This window comes from Epinephelus lanceolatus, chromosome 9 (genome assembly GCF_041903045.1).
Source record: "Epinephelus lanceolatus isolate andai-2023 chromosome 9, ASM4190304v1, whole genome shotgun sequence".
Lineage (NCBI taxonomy): Eukaryota > Metazoa > Chordata > Actinopteri > Perciformes > Serranidae > Epinephelus > Epinephelus lanceolatus.
Genome location: NC_135742.1, coordinates 7,531,533 through 7,546,357, shown reverse-complemented (window position 1 = coordinate 7,546,357; position 14,825 = coordinate 7,531,533). Strand labels below are relative to the sequence as shown.

General features: G+C 39.6%; 1 protein-coding gene across 5 annotated transcripts in view; it reads right to left on the bottom strand.

Annotated features, from left to right (window-relative positions):
* The window catches only part of slc4a4a (solute carrier family 4 member 4a), a 78,492-nt gene that overhangs the window by 48,773 nt on the left and 14,894 nt on the right, over positions 1 to 14,825 (bottom strand). For all 5 annotated transcript variants that reach the window (XM_033619483.2, XM_033619484.2, XM_078170506.1 and 2 more), the window contains exon 4: positions 13,826 to 13,999. In XM_033619483.2, the coding sequence (XP_033475374.1) occupies positions 13,826 to 13,999 (174 nt within the window). The remainder of the gene's footprint in view (positions 1 to 13,825; positions 14,000 to 14,825) is intronic.

The following is a 14,825-nucleotide window of genomic DNA, read 5'->3' as shown; positions in this document are numbered from 1 at the left end:
AACTTCTAACATTTATGAAGGCTCAACTCCATTAAAGGCCCTAGATTGGGTTGCATCGGTTATTCATAAATCCAGTTCTAAGTCTGAGCATACAGTCATTCCAAAGTCCTTAGTAAATTCAAATGTGTACTACCAATACACAAGGAACCAGGCTGATGGCACATGGTACACAGACAATACCTTCTGAATGACAGGGGGAAAAACAAACAATCCGATAGAATGGCAGGTCAATAACACAAAACATGCATGACGATATGCTGCAATGGTGATACTGTATTTTTTTTACAACAAATGGAAAAACACATATTAAATACATACATTTCATATTTATTATATTATGTAATATTTCTGGTAATATCCAGTAAGTGCCAGGATTGCTGAGTTTCCACCTTGTGTGAAGCAGTTATGCAACATCCAGTTGTAAATTCCATGGCAGAGGATGGCAAAAAGTTATAGTTATAACATTTAGGTAGTTATAAATTTTCTAACTTTGAAGGGCAATGCCATTGAGCGCTACCATGGAAGTATTTTCTGTCAGCCTCACCTAATTTCACCGTCCTGTTCTTGTTCTAAATAATAATATCCGCTTTGCTGTTTACCGACTGCCTGATTCCATGTGAACTCAACCTAATACACAGAGATAGTAGAATATACAATTTTATTGTGAATTGCAAAAACACTCATAAACTGATCACGATGGTTTATCATTTTTGGGATAATTGTGTATATAACAACTTTGAGAGACTCTGCAAAAATGAGCTGCATACAAGGGTTGCAACTGTATACTGGTTTCAAGGTTTAATGTGATATTAAAATTGACAGTTATCATACTGTGTACATTTCCATGTCTACAATACTGGGGGGGGGAAAGCAACTGGACAGAAAATCTCATCTTTATTATAGTTATTTTCAAAAGGGAGACTTTTCATACATACTTCCATTAAAAATGTTTTCAAGTTTCAAATATAACCCCTTTGTTGTAATTCCTTCAAGGGTCATTGTGACTGATGATAATAATTCTGTAATACCGTGATACCTTGAAACCGCAATAGTTTCTGAGGCGGCTATCGTACTGTGAAAATCTCATACCATTGCAACCCTACTGCATACACACCAACCTCAAAAAACGCAAAGGTTCTTAATCAAGCATTGGCATATTTCATAATGAAACATCTGATGCAGTTTCAAGTAGTTGTTTTCAGGTTGTCCACTAGAAAAAGATGCGCCCTATCTGTGATACAATATAAATATTAACTATATGTAAAATAAAGTCATCAAGTATGTTTTTATGGTATTTTAGGAGTTTTAAGCATATTTTAATGATTATGGTGATGATATCATGAATCACAATTATTTTGGCCACGATAACCGTGACATTAAAGCTTTCATGTTGTCCAATGCCTATTATAAACTGCATACTGATCATGTGATGTAAGAATTTGCTTCCTTATATAAATAAGGGGACCATCAAAGGGAACCAGACAGTGATCTGGGTTTTGTCATTTTTAAAAAGGACTGGAAGTAAACTGCATCAGCTCCTTCAAAACTTCATGTTAATAAACTGTATAACTTCTATGTCACATTTTGTCTTAATCTGATGGAAGTATTAGTTTGCACAAATAACACAATAATTCAGCAGTAAAACTAACTTTAAATGTTTTGTAATGTTCTGCAATTAGCTATACTTGCTAGAATATACTGATTTAGGAGGCAAATTGACCATTGTAGTGTTGTGGCTGTGTGCTCTTGTGCTGCACATCTATCCTTGTGAGGACCACTTTGAGTGAGTTTTTTTGGTTTGGAAAAGGTGGACATTTTGTCTGGTCCCCATATCTTTTTGAGGGTTAAGACTTAGTTTTAGGGTTGGGGTTGGGGTTAGAATAAGGTCTGGCTTAAGAGTATGAGCATATAGTTGTGATGGTTGAGGTCAGGGTTATGGAATGCACAATGTCAGCAAGGGTCCTCACAAGTACAGGAGCACAAACGTGTGTGTGTGTGTGTGAGTAATCATAACAAAGCTGCTTGATTTGATTACGTAACAGGTTGCTAATACTGTGGCACCAGGAGGCTGAATATAGATACTGAATACACTTACATATCTATCTTTATTCACCATTATACAGTTCAGTTTCCCTTGGACTCCTAAAATTAATAACTAGCAGGTTCTGTTAGTGACCACACACCTGGTAAAAGGGAAATTATCTGTGCTATCCCAATCTGACATAAATTCATTAAAATCTCTCTGCAATACAGAGAAAGGACAATAATCCAGTGCTGAATCTTTAACAGGACCTTTCTTTGCGGGTGAAATTTAGACATTTACATACACACCACTTAACATTACACCAGAAACCACATTGAGCCATCCATTCATTCATTCAGTCAGCCAGCAGCAGTAAGTGTTCAAAAATGTTTCCCCCTATTATGTTTTCTGCAGCTCAATAACAACGGCAGAAGGTACGAGCCAGACAAGCAGCTGTAAGATTACTAGGTGGAGGATAAACTGTCTGCTGGCACACATTCATACGCGCACACACACACACACACACACACACACACACACACACACACACATTTCCACAAGCTGTAACTAGCTTAAGTCACTGCAACCTGTTTAATAACACCTTGGGTGGAATAATTTACATGTGCGTTTCACACATTTAGCTGACACTTATATCCACAGCAATTTATGCTGATTACAGTAAACAGTTAACACAAGCTTTAAATACCTATATGCCCAAAACTGCATGCAAACAATAGCAAGCAGTGCAATGAGAGGGTCAAAGCTCTTGGGGATGTTGGCTCTCACGCTGCCGTTTTCCTTAAATGTGCAGACAATTAAATAAAAAGTGGTAAAGAATCACAGTAACAGCAGGACAGTGCTGTTTTCTTTCCAAAGAACAGCATGAATTAGTTCAGCACAATAATATAATGTTTTCTTCCCCATGAAATCAAAGTAAAGATACCCTGCTGAAGAAAGACATTATCCTGGCAGAAATAAATTTTGGCATGAGATCAGGAAAAGCTACCTGACACCCAGGGTTTACTGTAAGGCTGTCACATTCTGGTCAGTTGGTTGACTGGTTGGCCAATACGCTCTTGTCCAACCAAATCCTTACTACTTACTTGGTGTTACTTTAATAAGGCTGTGTGTTCACCAAAGCATTTCTTTTCCAAGCTGAAAATGGCAGTTCTTGTTCAGCACTTGTAAATGTCCTACATTACGGTTGGACTTTGTGGTATTTGTCCCACCCCTGCTCCACTGTGATTGGAGGACTGGTGACACTGGCAAAAACAACATTTTACCCCAACTTAAACATTTTTTATCTCTTATTTTAAATCGGACAACAGATAAATAATCACATAAGACGTTCAGTGTCAGAGTACATCATGGTCTCCAAAAAGACACTACGGTTGAAGGCTGGATTATAAAGCTTCTGAAAGGCATAGGATCACACCAGAAACCTTGTTGGAGCAACACAATGGCTAACGTCAGCTACTGGGCTAAAAATAGTAAGTCTATCTCTTGCATGTAGTGTTACAGAGCTATTTACCATCAGTAATATTGTGTTGTATATGACACTGTCAACCCCATATGTCAGATTTTTTTTTTTTATTAGTCCTGTTCAACACTTGGACTCATGCTCACAGCTCAGCTGGAAGCTGCATGTTTTCAAACTACAGCCTATATATTTTAATTTCACTAATAATATCAATTGAAATTTAGCATTCTCAATGTTTTACGATTAAGGAATAAGTAGCAAAAGGAAGGAGGCAGGAAAGAAACATATTTTTATGTCAAAACTCATGACACGTCAACATTCCTGTAGCAACCCCTTGACGAACAAAAATTAGAAATAAAGCATTGTCTAAATGTCCTTCAAACTGTCAAGATTTCATCAAAGAAATACTTCAAATCTCCATGAGAAACTGATGCTGCCTATCCATGCTATCCAGCAAATACTGAAGCTGGTAACAAGCACAGTGTTGGTGCTAAGAGAAAGGTGGGAGGGTGGGTGAGAAGGGTTAGGGGGTGAAGCTCGGTGCAGAGTGAAAGCAAAGAGGGGTGAGAGCAAGCACGAAAAGGAGGGATAGAAATGAAAATCCCATCGTTCAAACGCAATTTCAAAGCTCTGTGTGCTCTAGCCAAGAGCCATGGGCATACAAAGGGGACTTTGTCCCAGAAGCAGAGGCTCATGGGATAGGGGACGGAGGAAGAATGCCCGCTGCCCGGCAGAAAGCTTAGTGTGACTGCCACTAAAGGCCTGTTTAGTCCCACTCTTGACATGCATCCTACACAAATACCTCCCATCTCCTTTGACCTTTTTGGAAAAACTCAGCACAGTATGAGGCTACATGGGGTCTAATAGCTCATTCATTGTTTGTGACTGTACATGCAATAATAATGCACCTCCGCGTCACTCATTCAAAGCAAAGAGAGGATTGCTGAGAGAGTACAGGAAATGTTTTCCATGCCACAAAGTCTCACGTTCAGTATGCAGGGCAGCTAGCACCACAGGCAGCGGACAGGGATTGGGCTGAATGCAGAGTAACACCAGAGGGTGATTCATTGAAAGCACAGTATTTATACTCAGACCATCTAACTCTTGTATTTTGTTGTGATAGCTGAGGTGGGCAAGTTCTGATGAGAACATAACAAATACCAGCTGGGGGGACATAACCTGAAATGAAACGACCTCTGTTCTCTCTGCAGGTGAAGGTACTGAATTTACAGACATATTTTCTCTGTGCTTTCACTGTAAACAGCACAATGTAACTCATCACAGCAGGGTCAAGTTTAAGTATGATTCGAAGTTTGTTTACAGTACAAAAGGGCTTAATACATCACTCTGTCCAGGAACACTCTGCAACATTACCAGTATTTTTTATGAATCATTTCACCTCTGGCCACATTTAACTTACAAATTTAATCCATCCTACTTCCTTCTTGCTCTTCCCTTATACCCACCTAACTTTGTATTGTCAGCACCATTATTTGTCTACAACCTTGTCTATACCTAATGCACTCCTGTCTGTAATCCAAACCCCCCCCCCCCCCCCCCGCCCTTTTGTCTGCTGTTTTGCACTTCTGATTGTATTTCCCTGCACTTTTATGCATGTAAAGCATCTTTGAGTTTTTGAAAAGCACTCTATAAATAAAATGTATTAGCCTATGTGACTTAATATCACTGACTTAGTAATGGTGTACTGAATTTCACAATTTCCCAACATTGAAAGGAGTCACTGGCTTTGTTGATGTAAACAAATCTTTCACTAACATATACTTAGTATACTTATAAAATGAATAGACAAAGCCACCGCGTTGCCACCCATTGGTTTGTGGGTTTCCTTTTTGAGGACTCAATTTTTGCACTTTGTGAGCCAGAAGTAACCATATTCGGAGGAGAGGTTAGGCCAGTTTTTTTCTCTTGAATGGTGAACGAAAGACCCTTCCTACTCTGCCTTTTGGAGAGATTGGCTAGAACTTGTTGCCTTCACCGGTTGATTTATTAGGTTAAGGCATGAGAAGTGGAATTTGGTTAGTGCATGCCTTTGTCATTCTAGGAAAAAACTTTGCAGAGGGTGGAACTGAAAAGGAGTTAATTGAAGAGAGTGAGTCTAATAAATGAAAATGGTCAGTATTGACTCTGTCTGATTGCTTATTGTCTGACAATGGGATGAAAAGATTTAACAGAAGAGCCTGTTAAAGACTGTTCAAGGACCAAATGATTCAAAGTTTTATCAGTTCCACAAACACACTTCAAAAATAGTACCAACATATACTTCAAGGAGCTGAACGTAAGATGCTTCATGATCCAAACATCTGTCCTTAAAATCTTTTGGTTTCTCAAAAATCAAACAGCAAGACCTTCTTTGAAGACTCACAAGTTACCATCAATGACAACAATCACACCAGATCAAAATCAATCTCAGAACAGCAGATTTTCCTGGTTTTTCAATGAAATACAGCGAATAAAGGGAGGAGCCACAGTTTCAAACATGATGGGCGCTGTGCAATGTTCACAAACTTGGCTAACCATTAGACCTGAAGATGTGTTCAAGCCAAGAGTTTGCTACGTTTCACAAGCTCAAATGACAAGAAGTCAGATGTGGAAACATGCTGGCTCTAAAGCTGTTTTTCCCCTTGGCCTCTCTCTGCCGTTGCTGGTTGGATTTTTAATAGTCCCGTGACGTTACAGTTATCCCCACAACTCGCAGTCGTCATGTTTCTCAGCTCAGCTGTCTGTTTTACCTGCACAGACTGACCTCTGGTGGTGCTTATTGTGCACTACATTGCCTCATTACAGCATCTCTGTATCAGTTTAATAGAAAGAGGCGCATCATGTATTTTTGACAACAGCAAAAATCATACCTTCGGGATTTCTATACTGGTGTACTACAATACCAGCCAACCTACTAACCATAAAACCACCTTCAACCGATGACAACAAATTCTCTTACTAACGTAAATGAGATGAGGCAGTTCGACCAAACGTACTGACAATGCGACTATGTGATTTCATATCTTAAAGTCTTGGTGAAGGGCCAATTTATCCAATTTTCCATCTTGAATGAGTAATAAGATTATCTTTGTCTCACACTCCTAAAATTCACTAAGTTGGTTGTTCGCATCAGAAAATAAATATAGCAGATTCACATGTACAAAAGAACAAAGGGATAAAGAGAGGCTGTGGATGTGATGGTTGAGGGACATTGTTGATCTAAGAGTCAATCAATGAAGATTAATTCACCATAATAATAACTCATGTCCAGAAAGACACGAAGCCAAGCAAAATGATGGCTTTTCAAGGGTTCAAATTGTTTATCCAATCAATATCTGCAGACCTTTTCCACTGATATAATTCATTTTTCCTATGACAGTGAAGAATATCTCCAACAGTCTGCTGATCTGTAGACAGTCTAGTCACGCAACTCCAGGCCTATTAGCCCTTTCTTTGTGATACATGAAAAAGATGTTAATAGTCATTTGAATGTCTTATACCATCCAGAATCATCAAGGGAAGGCCAATGAGCCTTACATAGTATGTTTAAGATCTAAATAAAAACTCTGGGATGTCTCTACAGTTTGGATCCTTCCTCGTTATAGTATATCTAGACGCTTTAAAAAGGGAATTCTAATTTTCTTTCAAAGTGATAGCTGTAAATATTTAGGGATGTAACACATATTGCCATGTGAAAGCTGGGTCCCTCCAAAATGTCATCTTTTCAGGAACCACAAGAAAAGCAACCTGGTTTCTACCTCGACCTTTGCATTTATCTAATCAATTTTGGAAGTCTTCATAAATCTCAGGATTGTATTTTTATTTCTATGAGAAGTCAGTATCCTTCCAGTGAAGCAAGAAGATTGAATTACAGATGTAGTCACAAAAAACTGAATACATCAGAACAGTCTTAGCTCGTTTTGTCTGAACTTGGAAAATTAAAACCACTTGCATAGGAACTAAGTTTCTAAGTAATCTTTGTAATCCACTTTGAGAGAATATTTGATCCTACTGAAAGGACGGGGAAAAGCTTTGAAATAAAAAAAACATGCTCATCAAAACGAGCAGGGGTCAAATGGCCCTGCAGTGGACACACATGTAACCAGGAGGATGTACTCTCATCCCTGCAGTGTCCATCTGACCAAACAAAGTGGATTTCAATCCAGACAACAGACAAGGGACGTCCCCGTGGGGGTGGCCATGATTCCCAGAGAGAGTAACACAGAGGAGGGCAGTGAATAACAGTGGGACATTAGGTACACTGCTTGCCTGTCAATTTTTGCGTGCCTGACCGATGCCTGCCTGCAGATTCCAGCTTTAGTTATACAAACATTTCTCAAAAGCAGAGCTGCTAAAGAGTCACAAACAGTCAAGAACACAAATAAACAACCATTTTTTTGTAGCAAAGGTTGGAAAACTGACTGAGAAAGAGAACATTTTAAAACTCTAAACTGCAATGATTTCAATTTGATTTATAATGACTTTGACATTCATGATGTAAGAAGGTCAGTAAGCTAGCTTGCTAGCTTTCCCAGCTAGCTAGCTATAGGCTAATATGGCTGGCTTGACCCTGAGAGGTCCTGTAAGCTAAACAAAATGCCATTTTGAAAATTATGTTCTGATCTTCACAGTTACTGGATCAAACCAACTGAACACCTATAGGAGATTTTGGAGCGCTGTCCTCACCATTATCAAAATACCAAGTGAAAGGTTATCTTTGGAAGAATAGTGATCATCTGTCCAGCAGAGTTCAAAGACTTGGAGAATCTATGACAAGGAGAACTGAAATTTGTCACAGATTTATCATTAAGTGCTCACTTAAGGTTTATGATAATAGCTTCATTCTCTCTAACCCGTTACTTTTTGTATCTAAGCTTCAGTCCAAAGCAACTGTGAGTACTTTTACGACAGGTTTTCACTATTTTGTGAAAGACACTTAAAAGTATACTATGCAGGAACTGTCGATAAAGTTTCTAAACAATATCGCCAGCAAAGTGAAAGTTCATTCTTGTTTGCTGTATTTGCAGGGTTCATTTCCAGCACTGTGTCTGCAATTTTTATTCTTGGATGTGTGCTGCTACAGTTTGGCACCTGGTCATTACCTTTTCTAAAGTCCCAACCTCATCTGCAAGCTGTGCCCAGGAACGAGCGCAGTAGCTCACCTGGTAAAGCCTGTGCCCCTTTCACTAAAAGGCTGAGTCCTTAGCATACGATCCACAGCGCTTAGCTGCATGTTGACCCCTCTCTCTCCCTACTTTCCTGTCAATCTTTGAGCTGTACAATCAGATAAAATACATTACATTTTTCTTTCTCTCCACATCTCTCATGATCGAATCTGCCTATAACTGTAAATTGCACTTATTTTTAGTAACACTGAAAACTGCCATCTTTTGTTTCACCTGGTGACATGTACATTTGCAAGCCATAAAAAAGGACAAAAACTCAGCGAGAGTTAACTGTTTTGTTTTGGGTTTTTGGGACTCATTTACATTTTCTAAAATAGCAAATGACATAATAGTCCTGTTGCTGAGGGTTTGTTGTTGTGACGGCTTCTTTTTGATATGATGTGTATGTGCACCACAGTGGTTTCTCTTTATCTGTTCTCTGCTAAAACAAATGTGCCTGGAGTCTTATTCAAAGCATAAAGCATGCTGAAAATATTTGTTTCACTTTGAGATTCTTTGTTTTTGATAGCTTCTGCAATCAGAAAAACCTGGAACAAAAACAGTTATATTTGGCCAAACCAGATAATCAGTGCATTACTTTAAAGGCTCTAGTGGCAACAGTGTACTACATCAGTGTACTGTACGGTTTACATCAAATGGAATATAAATTGTACAAATGTCTGTTTCTGTACAATAAAGTACATGAGCCACTGACTGTACAATGATATCAACTGTACTGCTCTGTTAATTCCATGACAGATCTTTACATAACATCAACAGCATTTATGCTATTCCACCAATATTAACCAGCAGAGCACCACAGTGTTGACTGTTAACAAAATGTCAATGCTGACAGCCTCCTGCCAACATAGTTGCATTTTCCATGAATGGAGGATTACCAGTGTTGCTGTAAACAAACCTAGGTGTGTAGGGTTTCTCACATTTCCTCATCTCAGCTTGACTTCAGAGAGGTTTTTTTAGGAATCAAAGAAGTCCTTTGACACAAATACTTTTGGATTATGCAATGAAGTTTCAGCAGATAGAAAATGAAGGAAACCTAGTATTCTGAATGCAAAGGTAAAGACTTGATGCAGCCATGTCAGACAGGATTTGAAGGGTAATCAGCAAACACAAAAAAGATGGAGTAAAATACACATAAATGTATATATACAGTACAGGCCAAAAGTTTGGACACACCTTCTCATTCAATGCGTTTTCTTTATTTTCATGACTATTTACATTGTAGATTCTCACTGAAGGCATCAAAACTATGAATGAACACATGTGGAGTTATGTACTTAACAAAAAAAGGTGAAATAACTGAAAACATGTTTTATATTCTAGTTTCTTCAAAATAGCCACCCTTTGCTCTGATTACTGCTTTGCACACTCTTGGCATTCTCTCCATGAGCTTCAAGAGGTAGTCACCTGAAATGGTTTCCACTTCACAGGTGTGCCTTATCAGGGTTAATTAGTGGAATTTCTTGCTTTATCAATGGGGTTGGGACCATCAGTTGTGTTGTGCAGAAGTCAGGTTAATACACAGCCGACAGCCCTATTGGACAACTGTTAAAATTCATATTATGGCAAGAACCAATCTGCTAACTAAAGAAAAACGAGTGGCCATCATTACTTTAAGAAATGAAGGTCAGTCAGTCCGGAAAATTGCAAAAACTTTAAATGTGTCCCCAAGTGGAGTCGCAAAAACCATCAAGCGCTACAACGAAACTGGCACACATGAGGACCGACCCAGGAAAGGAAGACCAAGAGTCACCTCTGCTTCTGAGGATAAGTTCATCCGAGTCACCAGCCTCAGAAATGGCAAGTTAACAGCAGCTCAGATCAGAGACCAGATGAATGCCACACAGAGTTCTAGCAGCAGACCCATCTCTAGAACAACTGTTAAGAGGAGACTGTGCCAATCAGGCCTTCATGGTCAAATAGCTGCTAGGAAACCACTGCTAAGGAGAGGCAACAAGCAGAAGAGATTTGTTTGGGCCAAGAAACACAAGGAATGGACATTAGACCAGTGGAAATCTGTGCTTTGGTCTGATGAGTCCAAATTTGAGATCTTTGGTTCCAACCGCCGTGTCTTTGTGAGATGCAGAAAAGGTGAACGGATGGATTCCACATGCCTGGTTCCCACTGTGAAGCATGGAGGAGGAGGTGTGATGGTGTGGGGGTGTTTTGCTGGTGACACTGTTGGGGATTTATTCAAAATTGAAGGCACACTGAACCAGCATGGCTACCACAGCATCCTGCAGCGACATGCCATCCCATCCGGTTTGCGTTTAGTTGGACGATCATTTATTTTTCAACAGGACAATGACCCCAAACACACCTCCAGGCTGTGTAAGGGCTATTTGACCAAGAAGGAGAGTGATGGAGTGCTGCGACAGATGACCTGGCCTCCACAGTCACCGGACCTGAACCCAATCCAGATGGTTTGGGGTGAGCTGGACCGCAGAGTGAAGGCAAAGGGGCCAACAAGTGCTAAACACCTCTGGAAACTCCTTCAAGACTGTTGGGAAACCATTTCAGGTGACTACCTCTTGAAGCTCATGGAGAGAATGCCAAGAGTGTGCAAAGCAGTAATCAGAGCAAAGGGTGGCTATTTTGAAGAAACTAGAATATAAAACATGTTTTCAGTTATTTCACCTTTTTTTGTTAAGTACATAACTCCACATGTGTTCATTCATAGTTTTGATGCCTTCATTGAGAATCTACAATGTAAATAGTCATGAAAATAAAGAAAACGCATTGAATGAGAAGGTGTGTCCAAACTTTTGGCCTGTACTGTATATATATATATATATATATATATATATATATATATACCTTCAGCCATTCGCTTTTACTGTTCTTAATATTTTCTTTTACATTACTTGAGTCTCTGTTTTGCACTTGTTTCTTCAACTATGGAGAATTAAATATGGATATTTGGCTGATTTGTAATATATGTTCCTTTTGGTCTTTTGGTTTATTGTATCTGCAGCTATCAATAGAGCACATATTTGTCGGAACAAACAATTAAGCAGTTATTTACTAGTTAATCTTGCACATTCAAGCATCAATCATCAGCACAATAAAAACACTCCCAAACATCTCCCAAACAATCCTCGAAAATGTGTCCAGGCTGCGATCCATTTTATCTGCAAATATAGACAGACATTTCAAAAAAGACTAATCTTGTTAAACCAAGTGTGAGCAAATGAACCAGCAAAGCCGAAGAGTAACAGCAATGCTATTTACACACAACAGGTTGATATATTTACCCAACCTAAACGCAGCCTTTACGACCCCAAGAACACAATCCACTAGCTTTGTCAAGTGCACCTGCATCTTAATCTGCCAGGTCAGTCCGAATGCCCGAAAGTCACTTTCTCAGTCTCAATACTTTGGTTTTGGGTAAGGCTTTCGAGAGGGACAACAGGGACATAATAGTCTAAAATCTATTGCGAAAAGGAAATGCATACAACCATTCAACAACTACCAGCTGCAAAGAACCATCTTCATGGTCAATCAGACAGATCAGCCTTTCCTGAACATAAAAATATATATCGATAAAGAGGCTGTACTGAAAACTGCTTCATCTGTCACCTACATTCTTTCATATCTTTCTGGATTGCAGTAGTGTTTCTTCAGTGGTTCCCTCTGAGAATCGAGACGCACCACGGATTAATCAAAGCAGTGTAAATCTGAGGGGTCGCGACACAAATAGCAAATAAACAGAAGAAGAATTCAGCTAGACAAACTTTAGCTTTATCTTCAGGCCTAAGCTGAAATAGTGTGAGAAGTGAACATCACTCCAGTTCAGATGCTCAAAAATTATGGACATGATCATAATGGGTTATTAGTGAGCATTGCATGGCTTTAAATAGCCACAAGCATTTTATATCAGGGTAAGACTAAAGCTGAATGTAGGAAGTTCATTAGAATTAGTAGCAGAAACGCTCAAATTACACTGTTCTTCTGCTTTCCATCCAAAACAGTGAGCTACTTAATAGCTGAAAACCAATATAACATCAATAATCACTTCTCCAGCCAGGTTTATTACAGACTGCTGTGTAATCAAATAGCTGGCTGACTGTGGTAAAGGAACATACCGAAAATCTATAAAACTCCCCATTTTTGTTGTATATGCATCGTGACAGTCAGTGGCAAAAACCAGATGGGCTGGTTGTAATCTATTCTCTGATTGGATTTATGTCCTGAAGAAAATCCCCCACATCAACTGATGTGCACATATTTTAAAATCCAGTTCTGGTGTATTTTGCTCCTCTTGTCACTTCATGTGCTCGCAGGCATGTGTAAAAAGACGTCATTGTCTTGAAATGACAGTGGCCTGCCTCATTATTGGATTTGACAGAAAGCAAGGACATTTTAAGCCTTATTCACAGGACTACCATCACATATGGCCTTCATGTAACCAGAGAATTGCTATGTTATCATTTTCAGAAGACCTATGTCTTCAGCAAAATGTGGATATATATAGTGAATTTTTAAAGCCAGAAGTGACCATATTTGGACAAATAGGACTTCAGTCAAACACCAATTCAAACCTTAATTTGAAAATGGTAGAGAAAAAATGCTGACATCAGTAGGAGTTGGGCTTACACTTTAACTCACAAGTCACAGTCACCCAATTTAACCCTTTCCTCCTCCCTTTCTTTGTCAAGTTTCCCTTAAAGTGGCTGGAGCTCTTTGTCCGAGCATCCGCATATCCAAACAGATATGCCTGAGGGCATATCACACTTTACATTCTTTACATGATGGAGGACGCTCCAGTCAACCAAGAACGTAAGCATTGACACATATAGGAACCAACCCATTCGCACGCACACAAAGACAGAAACACTTATGTCTACAACCAAGGACAAAAGCACAGGATGACATGCACTTACACACTGTACTCAAGAGACTCATATCAGCACTAGTACAATTACATCTGAGTAGCCATTACTTCGAATGAAAATGTCGAAACAGACTCGTCACTCAGTAGGACATGCATGGCTATTTCTGGCCACTAAGTGGACTCAGCAACTTCTTTGGGGTCACAGAGAGTTACAGGGGCTTTTTTCAGGAAAAGAGAGCAGCGTTCAGCAAAGACAGACATGAGCCCTAATCAGCCCTGACATGGAGTCCATCAGAACTTACTGAGAGGTTTGAGGATGCTGTTGCTGGCCTCATCGTTGTTTTCTGTGTCGGACTTGTCAGAGGTGTTCTCCATCAACCTCTCCTTTCTGTCCTTGTGGCCAGCTCTCCGGCGGTGACGCCTCCGACGCCGATAGCTCTTGGGCACGTGCACGCCGATGTAGATGGTGTGGTGACCTGCAGACAGCAGAACAGGAGATGAACTCTCTGACACTAAACATCCTGACAAATTCAGACTGCTACAATGCAAGTGATGCGCCTGAACAGGTGACTTCCTGAGAAATGATGACATGCAATCACAACCCCTATCAGTAAGTGCAAAATTAGATGCATCAACATTTAGAAAATCATGACGTGAGCACTGATTAAAAGAGTAAAATACAACATCACCCTGACCTAATCTTGACCACTTCTCAATTCAGTTACACAGGGAACATTCTCACACTCTCAAGACAGTGTAGCAGAGCAGGGTTATAGAGGTTGCAGTACACTGTCAAAACAAATATTTGGTCAGAAGAAGAAGTAGGATGTAGCATTGAAGACGCCATAACTGCTTGCATGTCTACATCCCTGCTACATATGTTGGCACAACACCAATAGGACGTGCAGTTTCACATGTAGTTTAGTGCTTTTGAGTCATTAATACAAAGCAGATTGGACTGTTTGCTGATAATGTGCCACTCAGATGGACAAGGATGCCAACATGCTTACATCTGTTTATGGTCATTTGGCTAAGGTAAGGTATCTGGTTCTGGGCATTTATTCTCAGACTTAATTTATTACTAGTGTAGGTAGGGAATTTAATCCACGCATGCCCAGGTAATACATTGTGTTAGTCTGTTTATACAAAGCTTTGAACCCCACTGCAAACATGCTTTTTGTTTCAATAATACCAAAGACCTGGAGCTCCACTGGAACTCGCTGACTTCATTTAATTTCTTGAAGACATTTCACCTCTCATCCAAGAGGCTTCTTCAGTTCAAACTGGCGGGTGGGGAGTTGC